We start from the raw sequence: 19,387 nt of genomic DNA, 5'->3' as shown, positions 1-19,387 counted from the left end.
ATCGCAGACCCTTATGATGGACCACCATCACAGACCCCCATGATGGACCACCATTACAGACCCCATGATGGACCACCATCACAGACCCCATGATGGACCACCATTGCAGATCACCATTACAGACCCCATGATGGACCACCATCACGGACCCCTATGATGGACCACCATCACAGACCCCATGATGGACCACCATCACGGACCCCCTCTGAAGGACCACCATCACAGACCCCATGATGGACCAACATCACGGACCCCCTCTGAAGGACCACCATCACAGACCCCATGATGGACCAACATCACAGACCCCTATGATGGACCACCATTGCAGACCACCATCACAGACCCCATGATGGAGCACCATCACAGACCCTATGATGGACCACCATTACAGACCCCATGATGGACCACCATTGCAGACCACCATTACAGACCCCATGATGGACCACCATCACAGACCCTATGATGGACCACCATTACAGACCCCATGATGGACCACCATTGCAGACCACCATTACAGACCCCTATGATGGACCTCCATTACAGACCCCATGACGGACCACCATTGCAGACCAACATCACGGACCCCTATGATGGACCTCCATTACAGACCCCATGATGGACCACCATTGCAGACCACCATCGCAGACCCTTATGATGGACCACCATCACAGACCCCCATGATGGACCACCATTACAGACCCCATGATGGACCACCATCACAGACCCTATGATGGACCACCATTACAGACCCCATGATGGACCACCATTGCAGACCACCATTACAGACCCCTATGATGGACCTCCATTACAGACCCCATGATGGACCACCATTGCAGACCACCATCGCAGACCCTTATGATGGACCACCATCACAGACCCCCATGATGGACCACCATTCCAGACCACCATCACAGACCCCATGATGGACCACCATCACGGACCCCATGATGGACCACCATCACGGACCCCCTCTGAAGGACCACCATCACAGACCCCATGATGGACCAACATCACAGACCCCTATGATGGTCCACCATTGCAGACCACCATCACAGACCCCATGATGCACCACCATCACATACCCCATGATGGACCACCATCACGGACCCCATGATGGACCACCATCACAGACCCCATGATGGACCACCATTGCAGACCACCATCACAGACCCCATGATGGACCAACATCACAGACCCCATGATGGACCACCATCACGGACCCCATGATGGACCACCATCACAGACCCCATGATGGACCACCATTGCAGACCACCATCACAGACCCCATGATGGACCAACATCACAGACCCCTATGATGGACCACCATTGCAGACCACCATCACAGACCCCATGATGGACCACCATTGCAGACCACCATCACAGACCCCATGATGGACCACCATCACGGACCCCATGATGGACCACCATCACAGTCCCCTATGATGGACCACCATTGCAGACCACCATCACAGACCCCATGATGGACCACCATTGCAGACCACCATCACAGACCCCATGATGGACCACCATCACAGACCCCATGATGGACCACCATCACAGACCCCATGATGGACCACCATTACAGACCCTTATCTTCCAGAACGTTACTTCAGCAGATGTTGAAGACCACGGGGGGTCAGCAATCAAAAAGGATTGATTGCAGACCCTATGATGGACCACCATTACAGACCCCATGATGGACCACCATTACAAACCCCATGATGGACCACCATTACAGACCACCATTACAGACCCCATGATGGACCACCATTACAGACCCCATGATGGACCACCATTACAGACCCAATGATGGACCACCATTGCAGACCACCATTACAGACCCCATGATGGACCACCATCACAGACCCTATGATGGACCACCATTACAGACCCCATGATGGACCACCATTGCAGATCACCATTACAGACCCCATGATGGACCACCATCACGGACCCCTATGATGGACCACCATCACAGACCCCATGATGGACCACCATCACGGACCCCCTCTGAAGGACCACCATCACAGACCCCATGATGGACCAACATCACGGACCCCCTCTGAAGGACCACCATCACAGACCCCATGATGGACCAACATCACAGACCCCTATGATGGACCACCATTGCAGACCACCATCACAGACCCCATGATGGACCACCATCACAGACCCTATGATGGACCACCATTACAGACCCCATGATGGACCACCATTGCAGACCACCATTACAGACCCCATGATGGACCACCATCACAGACCCTATGATGGACATCCATTACAGACCCCATGATGGACCACCATTGCAGACCACCATTACAGATCCCTATGATGGACCTCCATTACAGACCCCATGACGGACCACCATTGCAGACCAACATCACGGACCCCTATGATGGACCTCCATTACAGACCCCATGATGGACCACCATTGCAGACCACCATCGCAGACCCTTATGATGGACCACCATCACAGACCCCCATGATGGACCACCATTACAGACCCCATGATGGACCACCATCACAGACCCTATGATGGACCACCATTACAGACCCCATGATGGACCACCATTGCAGACCACCATTACAGACCCCTATGATGGACCTCCATTACAGACCCCATGATGGACCACCATTGCAGACCACCATCGCAGACCCTTATGATGGACCACCATCACAGACCCCCATGATGGACCACCATTCCAGACCACCATCACAGACCCCATGATGGACCACCATCACGGACCCCATGATGGACCACCATCACGGACCCCCTCTGAAGGACCACCATCACAGACCCCATGATGGACCAACATCACAGACCCCTATGATGGACCACCATTGCAGACCACCATCACAGACCCCATGATGGACCACCATCACATACCCCATGATGGACCACCATCACGGACCCCATGATGGACCACCATCACAGACCCCATGATGGACCACCATTGCAGACCACCATCACAGACCCCATGATGGACCAACATCACAGACCCCATGATGGACCACCATCACGGACCCCATGATGGACCACCATCACAGACCCCATGATGGACCACCATTGCAGACCACCATCACAGACCCCATGATGGACCAACATCACAGACCCCTATGATGGACCACCATTGCAGACCACCATCACAGACCCCATGATGGACCACCATTGCAGACCACCATCACAGACCCCATGATGGACCAACATCACAGACCCCTATGATGGACCACCATTGCAGACCACCATCACAGACCCCATGATGGACCACCATTGCAGACCACCATCACAGACCCCATGATGGACCACCATCACGGACCCCATGATGGACCACCATCACAGTCCCCTATGATGGACCACCATTGCAGACCACCATCACAGACCCCATGATGGACCACCATTGCAGACCACCATCACAGACCCCATGATGGACCACCATCACAGTCCCCTATGATGGACCACCATTGCAGACCACCATCACAGACCCCATGATGGACCACCATTGCAGACCACCATCACAGACCCCATGATGGACCACCATCACAGACCCCATGATGGACCACCATCACAGACCCCATGATGGACCACCATTACAGACCCCATGATGGACCACCATTGCAGACCACCATCACAGACCCCATGATGGACCACCATCACGGACCCCATGATGGACCACCATCACAGTCCCCTATGATGGACCACCATTGCAGACCACCATCACAGACCCCATGATGGACCACCATTGCAGACCACCATCACAGACCCCATGATGGACCACCATCACAGACCCCATGATGGACCACCATCACAGACCCTATGATGGACCACCATTACAGACCCCATGATGGACCACCATTGCAGACCACCATTACAGACCCCATGATGGACCACCATCACAGACCCTATGATGGACATCCATTACAGACCCCATGATGGACCACCATTGCAGACCACCATTACAGACCCCTATGATGGACCTCCATTACAGACCCCATGACGGACCACCATTGCAGACCAACATCACGGACCCCTATGATGGACCTCCATTACAGACCCCATGATGGACCACCATTGCAGACCACCATCGCAGACCCTTATGATGGACCACCATCACAGACCCCCATGATGGACCACCATTACAGACCCCATGATGGACCACCATCACAGACCCTATGATGGACCACCATTACAGACCCCATGATGGACCACCATTGCAGACCACCATTACAGACCCCTATGATGGACCTCCATTACAGACCCCATGATGGACCACCATTGCAGACCACCATCGCAGACCCTTATGATGGACCACCATCACAGACCCCCATGATGGACCACCATTCCAGACCACCATCACAGACCCCATGATGGACCACCATCACGGACCCCATGATGGACCACCATCACGGACCCCCTCTGAAGGACCACCATCACAGACCCCATGATGGACCAACATCACAGACCCCTATGATGGACCACCATTGCAGACCACCATCACAGACCCCATGATGGACCACCATCACATACCCCATGATGGACCACCATCACGGACCCCATGATGGACCACCATCACAGACCCCATGATGGACCACCATTGCAGACCACCATCACAGACCCCATTATGGACCAACATCACAGACCCCATGATGGACCACCATCACGGACCCCATGATGGACCACCATCACAGACCCCATGATGGACCACCATTGCAGACCACCATCACAGACCCCATGATGGACCAACATCACAGACCCCTATGATGGACCACCATTGCAGACCACCATCACAGACCCCATGATGGACCACCATTGCAGACCACCATCACAGACCCCATGATGGACCAACATCACAGACCCCTATGATGGACCACCATTGCAGACCACCATCACAGACCCCATGATGGACCACCATTGCAGACCACCATCACAGACCCCATGATGGACCACCATCACGGACCCCATGATGGACCACCATCACAGTCCCCTATGATGGACCACCATTGCAGACCACCATCACAGACCCCATGATGGACCACCATTGCAGACCACCATCACAGACCCCATGATGGACCACCATCACAGACCCCATGATGGACCACCATCACAGACCCCATGATCGACCACCATCACAGACCCTTATCTTGCAGAATGTTACTTCAGCAGAAGTGGAAGACCACGGGGGGTCAGCAATCAAAAGGAGCGTGTGCTCCCCCCAGCACATCAGCAGTGGAGCAGCGGTCAACCTCTGTCCTCCTTGGAGACAACGTCCTTGTCCTCCGTCTCACCAAAGCTTGAACTGGTTCAGGGACAAGGTCTGACAGACTCAAAACGTTTTCTTTTTCTTTTGCCAGAGGCTGGTAGAATTATTGAGGAAAGAATAGTTTTCCTTTTTGGAATAATCCTTTCCTCCACAACTTTTATCATAAACTTCTTCTTGTCCTATCAGAATCTGTGAATTTGCTGCTGGACTGTCCACAAAATGCACTTTTAGATTGTTCCACATCTGCATGGAATGACAATAAGTCAAAGTCAAAGTCAAAGTCGGCTTTATTGTCAAATGTACTGCATCCATAAAGACATACAGCACAGATGAAATTGCTTTCCTCTCACCCCACAGTGCAAGCAGCATATAAAAAATAAATAAATAAACGACTTAAAAAATAGATAAAAAGACAGCAATAATAAGAAGAATAACAGTAGTCTAAACAGTGCAGAGAGCAATGAGATGGTTAAAGCGGCAGTTTAAAGTGACAACAGTGCTGAGAACAGTAAGTGGATGAGTCAGTGATGGCAGTCTTTGGTGAAGGTGGTGATCTGAACTGTTGTGAAAGTTTTCAGTGTGGGCTTGTAGGACGGAGTGGAGGGGCCAGAGGGGGGAGGGCAGGGAGGGAGTTGAGTGTCCTTATCGCCTGATGGAGGAAACTGTCTTTTAGTCTGCTGGTTCTGGCCTGCAGACTTTGCAGCCTCCTCCCTGATGGCAGCAGGTTGAAGTGTCTCTGGGATGGGTGTGAGGGGTCCCCTGCAATCCTGATGGCTTTGCGAGTGAGGCGGGAGCGGTAAATGTCCGAGGGGCCAGTAAGAGGGACACCAACGATCTTCTCAGCTGTTCTCACAATGTGCTGCAGAGTCTTCCGGCAGGACGCGTTGCAGGCTCCGTACCACACGGTGATGCAGCTGGTCAGGATGCTCACCATGGCCCCCCCCTGTAGAAGGTCTGCATGATGGGGGGAGGAGCTCTGGCCCTCTTCAGTTTAAAGGATATAAAGGATATTCTCACCATTGCACTGTTGTTCAAACAGAGAAGCCGATGATTTACCTGTGCAGTGGCTCCTCCCCCCTCTAAGCCCCACAGCTAAGGGTGTTTTTATCCCTTGTGCTATCTTAGATGACCCCCCCTTCCATTGAGGTGTTCTCCCTACCATGACAAAGGTGGATAAAGGTGGAAAGATTTCATGTAATCCATGGACACCAGTGAAGATCACAAATCATTGAAGAAAAAAGGTTCAGAGCACTGTCTAGTGGGTCTAGATGACCCAACTCCCAATGCTAAAGTGTCTAGGATAGAATAAGGGATACCCACCTTTGTCATGGTAGGGAGAACACGTGAATGTGAGGGAGGGGTCATCTAAGATAGCACAAGGGTTAAAGAGGAGCCACAAACTAGGAGGAAACATCACGAGCTGCTGAGTGAAGCGTGAAGGAAGCGTTTCAGAGCTTTCAAAAAGGCTGCAGAACTTTCTGGGAAACAGTTCAGAGAAGTCGATGCGCCCCCTGCTGGTTAGAAGCAGGCCTGCACAATTACCACCGTTCGTTATTGCGATTTCAAGCTGTGCAATGTCCATGTTACAAATGTCTGTGAAAATCTGAATAAATGGTAAACCTTAAATGTGCTAAAACAATCTAATGGCAACTTGAACTATTTAATGAATTGAATAAATCCCTTCATGCACCAATCAGATGGAGCTTTTATGTTGGATGTTGGCCTAAAAATTAAACAAGGGTCATTTGGAAAATAACATTTATATGGTACTTTAACACTTATTTAATTTAAACTGTTGCAGTGAAATGGAAATATTTTTGTTGTTTTTGCTTTTTGTTCATTTATCGCAAGTTATATCATCATCGCAGTATTGATCACTAATATCATGAGTTTTCAGCCCTAATTTGAATCATTTCAACTATCATTGCAAGTCTTTGGTCAAAAACAATATTCAGGGTGGACTTAGCGTGGACTTCAGTAGTATTTTACTTCCACACTGAACTTATGTGAGCCTTAGTTTGGTTCACAAACACAAAAACCTGCTTAACTAGCCTGTTAGCCTGTTAGCCTGTTAGCCTGTACCGCTAATGAGTGGGATTTAAATCCAGGAGGAAAGACGAAGCGGGGAATCCTGGTTATGATGGATTAGAGGTTAGAAACAAAGAGGGCAAAACCATCCAACTGTCCAAAAAAGGGTCATGAGAGCACAGAGGGTCTGTGGGGGGGCACAGCGGCTGGTTTCTGAGGTAAAGTTTGGCAGAGATAACAGGAAGGAGAATTTCCCAGAAATGCTTCCTACAAACGTTTGCCTCTAAGCCAAAATCAGAAATGCTCTTTGATTTACAAGAAAAGCCACTTTGGTTGGGTTTTTTTCAGGTTCTTTCAGAAAAATGCAAAGACACCTGTTACAGTGTTTGGCAGGGGGGGGTTACACTTCTGAAGAGGATCCTGTTCCTGAAGCTTTCCCCGTTTCGGTTTGTCACACTCCTCAGTGTGTTCACACCTGAAGCATTGATCACATCCTGCATGTCGTTCCCGACGTGCTGCAGAGCTCTAAGCCTCTAACGCCAGGTCAGCAACAGAGAAGAAGCCCCGCTTACCTGTCCTGATGCTCCCACCACCATGCCTGAGCTCATGGGTGCCCCCAAAGAGGCCACAATGCCCCTGCATGAAAACTATCCAGGGTGTGCTGGAGGGAGCCACGGCGGAGTGGAGGTACAGGAGGAGAGGCGGGACGGTCCCGCGACAGTGTTTGGGATTAGTGTGTAATGTGCTGGAGGTATTAACACACTGCAGCTGACAGACACACACACACACACACACACACGGAGGCCTGTGTGCATTCTTAAAGGGGATTAAGTGGACAAAAATAGAGACGTCTTTTCTACTGACCTAGAATCAGAAAGTTGCAACTAAGAGACAATGAATGGTGTGTGTGCACACAAACAAAGATTCAATCCCAACATGTTTGCACAGCACATACTCACAACCACTTCCTCTCAGGGCGTCTTGACCAAACGTCTGAGCCGCCTCGGCTCTTGAAAGTGTGAAGTCATTGTTAGAAAGATTTAGGAGCGGGAAAAAGTTTGGAAACGTTTGGAGCCTTTGAGCTGAGTTTCCATGAGTCAGAAAGACGGGAAAGAAGTTTATGAGAACTGTGACACAAAGCAACCCCTTTAGAAAAGGAACGTCACGGACGCCACACGGTCTGAGGGTTTGAGGCATCAAAAACGGAGTTTGATCCAAGTGTGTCTCACTAACGCCCTCCTCTGTACAACTGCAGTGATCAGTTTCTGTCAGCAGGGGGCGCCAGACTGGATGCAGTTTAAACCTCCTCAGGCTGGTTCTTCTGTTTTTTTGAATGAAGTTTAAATCATTCAGTGCAGCATTCAAAGCAGTATGAATATCTAGATCCTGTATTCATCCCTACCTGAAAAACAACCAAAGAACTGTTCAGTTTAAAATTCTGTCGTGTAATGATCAAAGTCAGTTTGGTTCATGAGGCATTAAAACCTCCGGTAACTTGACCCAGAGAGGAAGGAAATGCTATACCTTCATCTTATATTACGACATATAATCACATTATCAGTTTATCAACTAGAATTGGACAAATGTCATAAAAACTGGTTTCCAGCAGTTGAAACAGAAATGCTGACTCATCGTTTTCATTCAAGATTCAAAGGGTTTATTGTCATATGGACATTAAGAAACGGGTTTCCCTGCACAATGAAATTCTTTCTTTGCTGTCTGCTTCGAAAGCCAAAAATAAGTCTACTTTTAGGCTTTGAAACGCTGCATCTGAAAGAATTTCACCGAGGTTAAACCTTAATAAAACTGATCATTTTTGTGAGGTAAAAGTTTGGACTGGTACTGAGTGTCAACAAAAACAAGTGTTTGCTAGAAACTGGAGTTGAGTTCAGAAACTAAGTCGACTCATCTGTCTGAGGAACGGACTGCTGACAGCAACAGTCAACACTCTGCTGTTGGCTTTCTCCTGATTGTTGGCTCATTTATTGAACGCCTAATGCTTGGAGGTTCCAGGACCTCTGAGTTCCTCCAGGACCCCTGAGTTCCTCCAGGACCCCTGAGTTCCTCCAGGACCCCTGAGTTCCTCCAGGACCTCTGAGTTCCTCCAGGACCTCTGAGTTCCTCCAGGACCTCTGAGTTCCTCCAGGACCCCTGAGTTCCTCCAGGACCCCTGAGTTCCTCCAGGACCCCTGAGTTCCTCCAGGACCCCTGAGTTCCTCCAGGACCTCTGAGTTCCTCCAGGACCCCTGAGTTCCTCCAGGACCCCTGAGTTCCTCCAGGACCCCTGAGTTCCTCCAGGACCCCTGAGTTCCTCCAGGACCCCTGAGTTCACGACCTGCTTCATGCATGCTGACAGTGATGGACAGGCTGCATTCAAAATGAAGGGCAAATGTTTTCTTCATCATGAAGATGGATGGGAAGTGAAGTCCTCCGTTCATGGAGCGTCTCCCTCATGACTGTTAAACTGTTTGTAACCTGCAGCTGTACTGGAAGGACTGGACCCCCCCTGCATCCGAACCTCTTCAAAAACAAGCATCGACCAGAGTCTGGCAGACCCAGAGAACAGCAGGGCTTTGTCTGTCTGTCCAACTGTCACTTTGAAGCGCTGAGGAGGCGAGGTGAAGTCCACGGTCTTCCACAACAAGGCCATCTTTCTGCGCCGATGAACAGGCCGTCCTTTTTTCTGCTCCGTGAGCCGTCATGTCTCCACGGCTCTTTTGTATGACGGGCCGTGTTTCTGGACGTGGGCTTCAGTTCATCGCGTCTCTGAACCTCAGCCTTCCTCCTAATCTAATCAGGAGCTTCCCCACAAAAGAGGATGGGTCATAGCTTTGTCAGACGTCAAACTCTGTTTATAGAAACACAACAGGATTTTTTAATGTTTGAACCACTCAAAGCACTTTGAAGCTAAAAAAATACATTTAAACCGAGATGCTAACAAAATACAATCTGAGCAGAAGCTTGTTTCAAATATCAATAAAGCTTTCAGCCTTTAGCATTTATAAACTGCTTCCTCGCAGTTCTCCCCGAGGCTTCCTGCTGGATCACTAAAACTCACAGCCGTGGTCTGATGTAACAGAGGACGGTACGGCGGACCGGCTATAGGTCAACCCTAACCCCAACCAAGGCCAGGGTGTGTCCTCTTCTGTGAGTTGGCCGTCAGATACTGCTCTGTAGATTTAAGGCCTCACAGTGAATAAAATCCTACCGTATCTAATGTGAAGAGATGATAACAATTCACAACATTTCCTGTTTTTATTGTTTCGTGACCCATCGAGTGGCTTCGCAGGAAGGTAGTAGTTCCAGATGAAACTCCAGTTTGTTGGGAGTGAATCTCCTGAACTCAGTGACACAGAGTTTATGGCGTATAAACCCCAATTGGCTTGTCTGAGGGTCTGGTCACCGCCTCACGCAGCAGACGGCAGCGCCTTCCTCTGGTGTGGGTGCGGGTCATAAAGCTGAGGCTTCAGGTGGCGAGGAAGAGACGTACCCGGGTCAAGCTCCAGCCAGGCAGCAGTGGACAGGTCGCTCAATCTAAACCCCGGTTTAAACCGGTACAGGAGACGCTGGGAGTCTTCGTCTGGCCGAGTCCAGCAGCGAAGCCAGAAGACACAGTAGGACCTCCACACCAGCCCAAGCTCCATGACGGCAGCGCCGGGGTCCCCAAACTAGCAGTGTCAGGTTCAAAGCCATAATTCCAATGTGCCACAACGGCAGGGGGGGGGGGGCACTGAAGTGAGTCCAGCGTTGGCCTGGTCTTCTCAAGGCTCTCGCAGGATTGTGGCCACCGTTGCAGATCTGGTACCAGCGGTGTTCTGGACCCCATCCGTCTGTCCCCATTCGTTGATTTTACAGCCACATATTAGCTCAACTTGCTTCCTGTGACGGTGGAGTGGGTTTCAGCGGGCAGTTCACCAAAACACGGACATGGATGGATGGACTGTTGGACCTGCTGCTGATGACAGTGAGATGATTTTCTCCATCAGGTTCAGGTTTTATTTGTGCGTGGACAGGCCCCGCCCACTGGACTAAGACCTACACCTGACAGTAACGATGACAAACCTCCAGCAACAATTAGGCCCCTCCCACTTCTTATTTATCCTCCAACTTTTTTAACCCCCCCCCATACTTTAGTATCTTTAACATCCCTCTCTCTCTCCTTCTTTCTTCTCTTTTCCGTCCAGTCCAGCAGTTTTTTTCCATCTTTGCTCATATGGGCTGTATTTCTTTATTTCTTCAGAATCATATTTGAGTGGGGGGGGATTCTAATGTCGTGCATAAGTGATGTGAGGACCCAAAGACAGGCCTTCAGTCTCCTGCAGGTCGCTCTAGAATGACCCGCTCAGCCTTTCTCAGCCTCATAGCTGCAGATGTTTCCTTTTGCTCCTCAGAGGTTCTTCAGGGTTGAACAATGCAGATGAATGCATCAGAGATTTCTGTTTAATCTGCTCCCTCTAAAGCTATTTTAGGTTAGGGTTATAAAAATCTGAGATGAATGGGATTAGAAAATACGGGATTTAAATCTCTGATGATTACTCTTTTTTCTTGGTAATTTGTATTCTGTATTGTTTGTGGTGTATTTTTTTTCTACAACCCTCTGGAACCAACCAAAAACAAACAGCAGTCATGCTGTGATAATCTAACCAAACACTTAAAAACCCAAAAACGTTGTTCAGAATGTTTTGGTTCTGCTTCACTTTAGCTTAAAATGCAGAAACACAGACTGTCAGAAGTTATAAATAGCATCAATAAAACTGCAATGAAAGTAGTAAATTTAGAATTTAAAACAAGTTGTACACTAAGTAAAGGCTAATGCATTATCAAAAATGATACCATGGTCCGGGTAAATACTCAGTTCTGATTGGCTGCTGGGTGTGGAATAAAAAGTGATGCACGCCTAAAAAAGTAGTTCCGGTCACATAAATGTTCTGTATCAATGCTCTGCTTTAGCTTCATCATCTGGACAAAAACAAGTGGGAAGAGGTGGAGCTTTTCATGAAGGGGTTCTGATCCGATCTTCGTCTGGCTCCTCCCCCAGGACCGGTCTGGGAGACCCCACCAGGGGCAAAAGCCCCAGGCTGTGCGTAAAGCATGGATACCATCTTTCCACCCTTCCTTTGGCACTTTATTTAGAACCGCTCCTCCAGTTTCTTTCTGGTTTCATTTCAAGCTTTTTTCCAGTTTTCCAACTTGTGTTCATTTCTTTAACTGACGTCATTTACACACATTTACCCCTCATATTGTTGACTTGTTTCTATTTTTCTATTTACTGCTCATTAACACTTCAGATCGTGATTTCTCTGGTTTTACCTTCTGTCTGTATGTTACCCCCCCCCCCCCCACCTTCTTTTGACTGAGGCGTAACAACAGGATGAAGCTCGTCTAAATGACAATAACACCGTTTTAATGAGAGGCAGGGCACTGTCGTTAACGTCTGCTTCAGAGTATCACAGAAATGTTTGATGGAGGAAACAGGGGTCAGTTGTCATGGAAACAAGAATGAGGGAGGGACTACAATAACCAGGAAACACAGTTCTGAGAAGCAGAGAAGAGGCCGTACAGAGGTTCAGGTTCTACAGCCGTCATGGATCATATCTGACATGGAGGAAAAACCAAAAGCTGGCTCTCGGTTGGCAGATCCATAACTGTGATTTTTATTCCTTGACAGGCTGGTTAGGCCCCCCCCAGCTGGAAGATCAGAGTCTGCTCTCTGCAGTCTGCCAGCAACCAAACCAACGGAGCTGCTGCTCCTCATGCGACTGCAGAACCAGGAAGGAATCTCCAAGCTGTGATGCCTCATCATCAATGACAGAACTTCACGCTGTGGGCGTCTGCTCGGTGCTGCACTCCTGTCTTCAAATGAACATCGTCCTAAATAATAGACGGATTCCTAAAGGCAGCGCTGCACAGCGCATGGATGCTCCTCCAGGGTAGGTGTTTGCATGTTCAGAAGACAACAGCTAGTCCTCTGACTCAACAAAAAGATCAAGTATCTGCAAACAAACCAACGTTCTTGGAATGTCATGGGGGAAGCAGATCCTTCAGGTTTCTTCATTTCCTACATTCAAGTAAAAACCCAAAACTCTCAGCAGTTTAGAGAAACCTTCTTTTTGATTCGTTTCTGTTGAGAAGTCTTTGCAGAGCAAAGCATGAAAAGACACCAAATGTGGGTTTTAAATATTAATACAGACTTTTTGAATCAATACTCCATCCATGGCGCTCGGCTGACAACTGTCAAACTCACAGTTTTGGTTAACGGGGAGAAATGTGTGACAGCAGGAGTGTGGACGTTCCTCAGCTCTTTACTCCGATATGATGATCGCTGCTGATGGCTGCACAGGGGGGGGGGGCCCGCCCCGCCCAGGTTTTACACCACCGGGGGAGGCAGCAGAGGGCTGGATTATGGCTTTCCTTAAAACAGAATCTACTGTGTGTAGTTGTGGTACTCCTGCTTGTTGTCAAATAAACGGCTTTGTCACCTTGGGGACAGAAAAACCAGAGCTGCGAGTCAGAGAATATGCTGCCAGAGCTGCAGATAGTGCCTCAGATGTTTTCAGCTGAGGGTTTAGACAGTCGCCATGGCAACTTTGGGGTGGCATCCTCCCAGGCCATCTGTGTTGTTGTTTGCAGTCCAAAAGAGAGGCAGTGCAGAGTTCAGCAAACTCTGATCAGAGAAGACTGTGATCCGATGACCCGCTCAATCTGAACTTCATCTAAAGGAAACAATAATCCCAGAAAACACAGGATGACGTCAGCCTGACCTTTGGTCCACAACTCAGGCTGCTAGCAGGGAAAACACAAACTCATCAGGAAGCTGCAACTGCTCCCTGCAGCTTTGGGCATTTTTCTGTTCATCCCCTCTATTAATAAATATAAATACATAAATGTAACAAACTCAAGTCAACTCAGAGGAAAAACCCTGCAGCTCACATTCCACTGGTTGATTATTTTTAGTCGAATTATTTTATACAGATTTAGAAAAGGAGTAACGTTTTTTCTTAAATTAAGAAAAAATTTGAAATAGTGTGCAAAACAAATGTAATACTTCTCTGTGATTCATGTACTCGGCATCCCTCATAAGGTCAGACGTGGTGAATGGACAATGAACAAAGAGTGAATGGAAGTTATGAATAAAACAAGAGATGTTCATTTCTACAACATTCCTCAAATCAGTCAGATGTGGGCTCCCATTCATAAGATAATGACGTTTTTCTGGAGTTTTCACTCTCATTTCTGAGCCCAAACTGCAGCCTTTTTGTTTTGAATCCAAATGTTCCCTCAGACATTCATAATTATCACACAGATGCATTGGTTTGACATTTCATCCTCCCCTCCATCCTGCTCCAAGTGTAGCAGGAACCATCCAGGAGTCACTTCACAATCCTAGCAGCTGATTGGATAAAGCAGCTGTAATGAACGTTCCTTGCACACTTCAGCCAATGAGACAAAGCCACACAGAACAATGTTTCCTTCAGCCACAAATGCACGCTTTGCCGTCTGGAAGTCATCTTTTTTGAGAGTCAGTTTTTGCATAACATGTTTAAATTGTAGCTGCAGTTATTAAGCTGCTTCCAACTTCAGACACGTCAACAAAAAAACGTAACTATCAATAATGATCACTTATTTACTGCATTATTACCCGAACAACAATTTAAAAGGTAAATTAACAACAACAATGATTATAGCAGAGCCAGAAATTTCAAGTCAAAATTAGCAGTCTTGCACTGAGAGGGCAGGTTATGGAGGCGGGAAGTAAAACGGGACGTAATCACAGGCTGATCAGCCGTGATTCATGAAAACTATTTATGTATCTGAGACATAATCCTGTCTGCAGGAACTGATGGTTAGCTGGGTTACAGGGACTTTTCATTAAAGCATTTCTGTTTTATTAAAGAGTCAAGCCAGGCCATTATCTGTATAATAATAATAATAATACAGTGAACTATTGTATATTTCTCCTTCAAAATGAGAGTCAGCACGGTTTTTTTAATCCACCTGCTGTGGTTATAATGCAGCAAATCAACAGTCATCTTCAAACAAATTTAGTCTATGCTTTATCTAAATTTTTCCCGTCTTCAAACTATCAACTGATGCTGAAAATGTTTTCCCTACGTGAGCATAAAGACAATTCCAGACTAGAAACGATGCATTACCTGTGATAGTTCTAGTGTGAAGGCTTTCTGATGACTGCAGTTGCTGAAGATGCTTTTGCTATTTAAGAAATTATTGAAAGAATTTGTTGAAATTGTGAAAAACTATTGCATAATACTCAAAAACTTCAGCTTTACCCCAAATTAGCCCATAAAACCTCTGTAGGTGCCAAATTAGCCAAAAAGTTAGCACATTGCTACAACAGTAGATGCCAGTTTAACCAAATAAGCCACTTCCAAAAGTGTTCAATCCCTTTTCACTACTTAATTCTTGTTATTGTTTTGGTTTAAATTGCTTTTTTATAAAAAGCGGACTATCGGATACATGGGATCGTTACATGTGTGTTGTCATGGTAACGACTGAGACGGCCCTGGTGGCAAAGGACAGCAGTATACAGTACATGTTGATGGTCACAATGCATTAAAGAAAGCATCAGTTCAGAGAGAAAGTTCACCTCTTCCTGCTAGTTTTTGTCCAGCATCCACTCGGGGGCGGAGCTAGGGGGGCCCCCGCCCCCAAGGAGAAGGCTCTGCCCCCACCTCCTCAACCCATTTTTGAGTCAATATCTATTATTGTCACCATTGATGAAATGTACCAGTTTCTTTCTTAGCATGGAAAAGCACCTCATTCCAAAGAACTGCTGTTTTTCTATCAAGAACAATAAGAAACGTGTTTGTAACACATTTATTGATTTGATACTTTCATTAGAAAAGGCCTTCCACTTTGCCATCATTCCAAAGTCTTCTGCCCCCCTCCTGCCCCCCAGTTTTAAATGTTCTGGCTCCGCCTCTGAAACCACCAATGACCGTCTTAACCAGCAGAATCCTGGATCATCTCTGACGTTTTAATCAAATGAGCAGCAAAACCCAGAGTGGCTAAAAATCCTCTAAACTTTGCCCCTGAAACCTCCCTGCACTCATCAGCCCACTCTGATGCCCTGCTCCCAGTGCAAAACCCCCCCAGTTTGTGGCCCGGTTCCCACAGAGCTGTGGTCCAAGCCCAGCTGGGATCCCAGGGAGGGGCAGCAGGAGGTTTAAGCGCTTAGTCCTTTCAAGGAGAAGAGGACGACATGCAGGCCAGTGTTCACATATGAACCCCCCCAAACTGCAAACGGAAGAGCTGGCTGCACATCCGTGTCCTGGAAAAGCAAAGTTCAGCTCCCGTAGGTCAGCACACTGCTGTGTGTGAGCTCTTTTCAGCATGGGGGAGGGAGCATATCAATAATTCATCCATTGATTCCCCTCAAAGATGGGGCTCTGTGAGTAAAAGCTGCAGCGCTGCAGACCAGCATCAGTGTCAGACAGTTGGTGTTCCAGCATCGCTGTGTGGAGGAACAAACTAACAACACAGCCGTCTGTTCTCCTGTTGACTGTGGAAGCATCAGCCAGAGTCCGGTTCATTCAGAGAACGCCTCCAACCCATTGACTGTATCAGAGAACTGGACTGAGCGGCCGACATAGAAAACCTGCAGCTCCAGAGGAATGAAACCAAACCACGGCACGGCCATGTTGGAGCCAGAGGACCGTAGTAAGCAGGGATTGGTCCAAGTCGGTCTGAGTCAACGCTTTTATGGCAACTACTGTCAACTACAGGACTGAGCTTCTTCACACGCCTTCCACTAAAAGGGGCCTGGGAGAATCTGTCAATCAAACATTTGAGGTGGGGGCCAGTGGGCACCTCCTGCTTTTAATGAGGCATCTGATTGGTCAGTTTATAACTTGAAGAGCCAATGATAAAAATGAGGATCATCAAGAAGATGTTCCAGAACGGTTCTTCTGACCAACAGAAGGACTGAGGAACAGCTGGTTGTTTCTCTGTAAACCACTTCCTGTTTGGGACGCCAGGGGGCACTCAGTCCAGTTCTCTAATACACTCATCAGTGCTCCAACCAGATTCAAGCAATCGAATTATCTGTGACATCATTATTGTAATCACATTCAGAGAGAAGCTGAAAATTTCTCAATCAACCAAAAATTCTGAACAGCTCAAGACTGAATTCACGTAAAGACCCGTCAGCGGACATCTGCACACATTAACCAACGACTAACGCATGATGCTAACTAATGATGCTAAATGCTATGATGCTAGATGCCAAATGCTACGATGCTAAGTGCTACAACGCTAAAATGCTAGATACTATGGTGCTAAATGCTATGATGCCAAGTGCTACAATGCTAAAATGCTAGATGCTATGGTGCTAAATGCTATGATGCCAGATGCTACGATGCTAAAATGCTAGATGCTATGGTGCTAAATGCTATGATGCCAAGTGCTACAATGCTAAAATGCTAGATGCTATGGTGCTAAATGCTATGATGCCAGATGCTACGATGCTAAAATGCTAGATGCTATGGTGCTAAATGCTATGATGCTAAGTGCTACAACGCTAAAATGCTAGATGCTATGGTGCTAAATGCTATGATGCTAAGTGCTACAACGCTAAAATGCTAGATGCTATGGTGCTAAATGCTATGATGCTAAGTGCTACAATGCTAAAATGCTAGATGCTATGGTACTAAATGCTATGATGCCAGATGCTACAATGCTAAAATGCTAGATGCTATGGTGCTAAATGCTATGATGCCAAGTGCTACAATGCTAAAATGCTAGATGCTATGGTGCTAAATGCTATGATGCCAGATGCTACGATGCTAAAATGCTAGATGCTATGGTGCTAAATGCTATGATGCCAGATGCTACGATGCTAAAATGCTAGATGCTATGGTGCTAAATGCTATGATGCCAGATGCTACGATGCTAAAATGCTAGATGCTATGGTGCTAAATGCTATGATGCTAAGTGCTACAACGCTAAAATGCTAGATGCTATGGTGCTAAATGCTATGATGCTAAGTGCTACAACGCTAAAATGCTAGATGCTATGGTGCTAAATGCTATGATGCTAAGTGCTACAATGCTAAAATGCTAGATGCTATGGTACTAAATGCTATGATGCCAGATGCTACAATGCTAAAATGCTAGATGCTATGGTGCTAAATGCTATGATGCCAAGTGCTACAATGCTAAAATGCTAGATGCTATGGTGCTAAATGCTATGATGCCAGATGCTACGATGCTAAAATGCTAGATGCTATGGTGCTAAATGCTATGATGCCAGATGCTACGATGCTAAAATGCTAGATGCTATGGTGCTAAATGCTATGATGCCAGATGCTACGATGCTAAAATGCTAGATGCTATGGTGCTAAATGCTATGATGCCAGATGCTACGATGCTAAAATGCTAGATGCTATGGTGCTAAATGCTATGATGCCAAGTGCTACAATGCTAAAATGCTAGATGCTATGGTGCTAAATGCTATGATGCCAGATGCTACGATGCTAAAATGCTAGATGCTATGGTGCTAAATGCTATGATGCTAAGTGCTACAACGCTAAAATGCTAGATGCTATGGTGCTAAATGCTATGATGCCAAGTGCTACAAGACTAAAATGCTAGATGCTATGGTGCTAAATGCTATGATGCTAAGTGCTACAACGCTAAAATGCTAGATGCTATGGTGCTAAATGCTATGATGCCAGATGCTACGATGCTAAAATGCTAGATGCTATGGTGCTAAATGCTATGATGCCAGATGCAACTAAAGTCAGACTATATTTTCACGGAGCAGACTTTAAGACGTGGCGGATAAATGCAACAAAATGAATTAATGGAACAGTAATAGACCTGTTTTTGATAAATATAAGAAGAGACACTTTGTATGAAGCTTTATTAGTAGTCTCTTTGTAACAATACAGAGCTGCTGTTCAGCTGAAAAAAGCAACCCCCCCCCCCCTCGTGGGAACATCTTTACTGTCAATTAGAAGAATCCAAAATCCTGTTTTTAGGCTGTTTCTGTTCTTATTTCATGTCAAAATGAACCAAATGGAGCCAGAATCAGGAAAAAGGAGCTTTTTCCTTCAGTCTGCTCCCCTTCAGTAAATCTGTCCT

The 19,387-nt window shown here is 47.2% G+C and overlaps 1 protein-coding gene across 3 annotated transcripts in view; it reads right to left on the bottom strand.

Moving 5' to 3' along the window:
- ank2 (ankyrin 2) overlaps positions 1 to 19,387 on the bottom strand; it is a 182,276-nt gene that overhangs the window by 129,880 nt on the left and 33,009 nt on the right. Inside the window, exon 1 of one of the 3 annotated variants that reach the window (XM_023949058.1) lies at positions 7,859 to 7,987. The exons of the other annotated variants lie outside the window; for them this stretch is intronic. Coding sequence (XP_023804826.1) covers positions 7,859 to 7,894 — 36 coding nt within the window. The 5' untranslated portion in view covers positions 7,895 to 7,987. Of the gene's footprint in view, positions 1 to 7,858; positions 7,988 to 19,387 lie in introns of those variants that run through there. 3 annotated transcript variants of the gene reach the window in all.

The sequence above is a fragment of the Oryzias latipes genome, chromosome 18 (genome assembly GCF_002234675.1).
Source record: "Oryzias latipes chromosome 18, ASM223467v1".
Classification (NCBI taxonomy): Eukaryota; Metazoa; Chordata; class Actinopteri; order Beloniformes; family Adrianichthyidae; genus Oryzias; species Oryzias latipes.
This window is presented reverse-complemented; position numbering and strand designations above follow the sequence as displayed.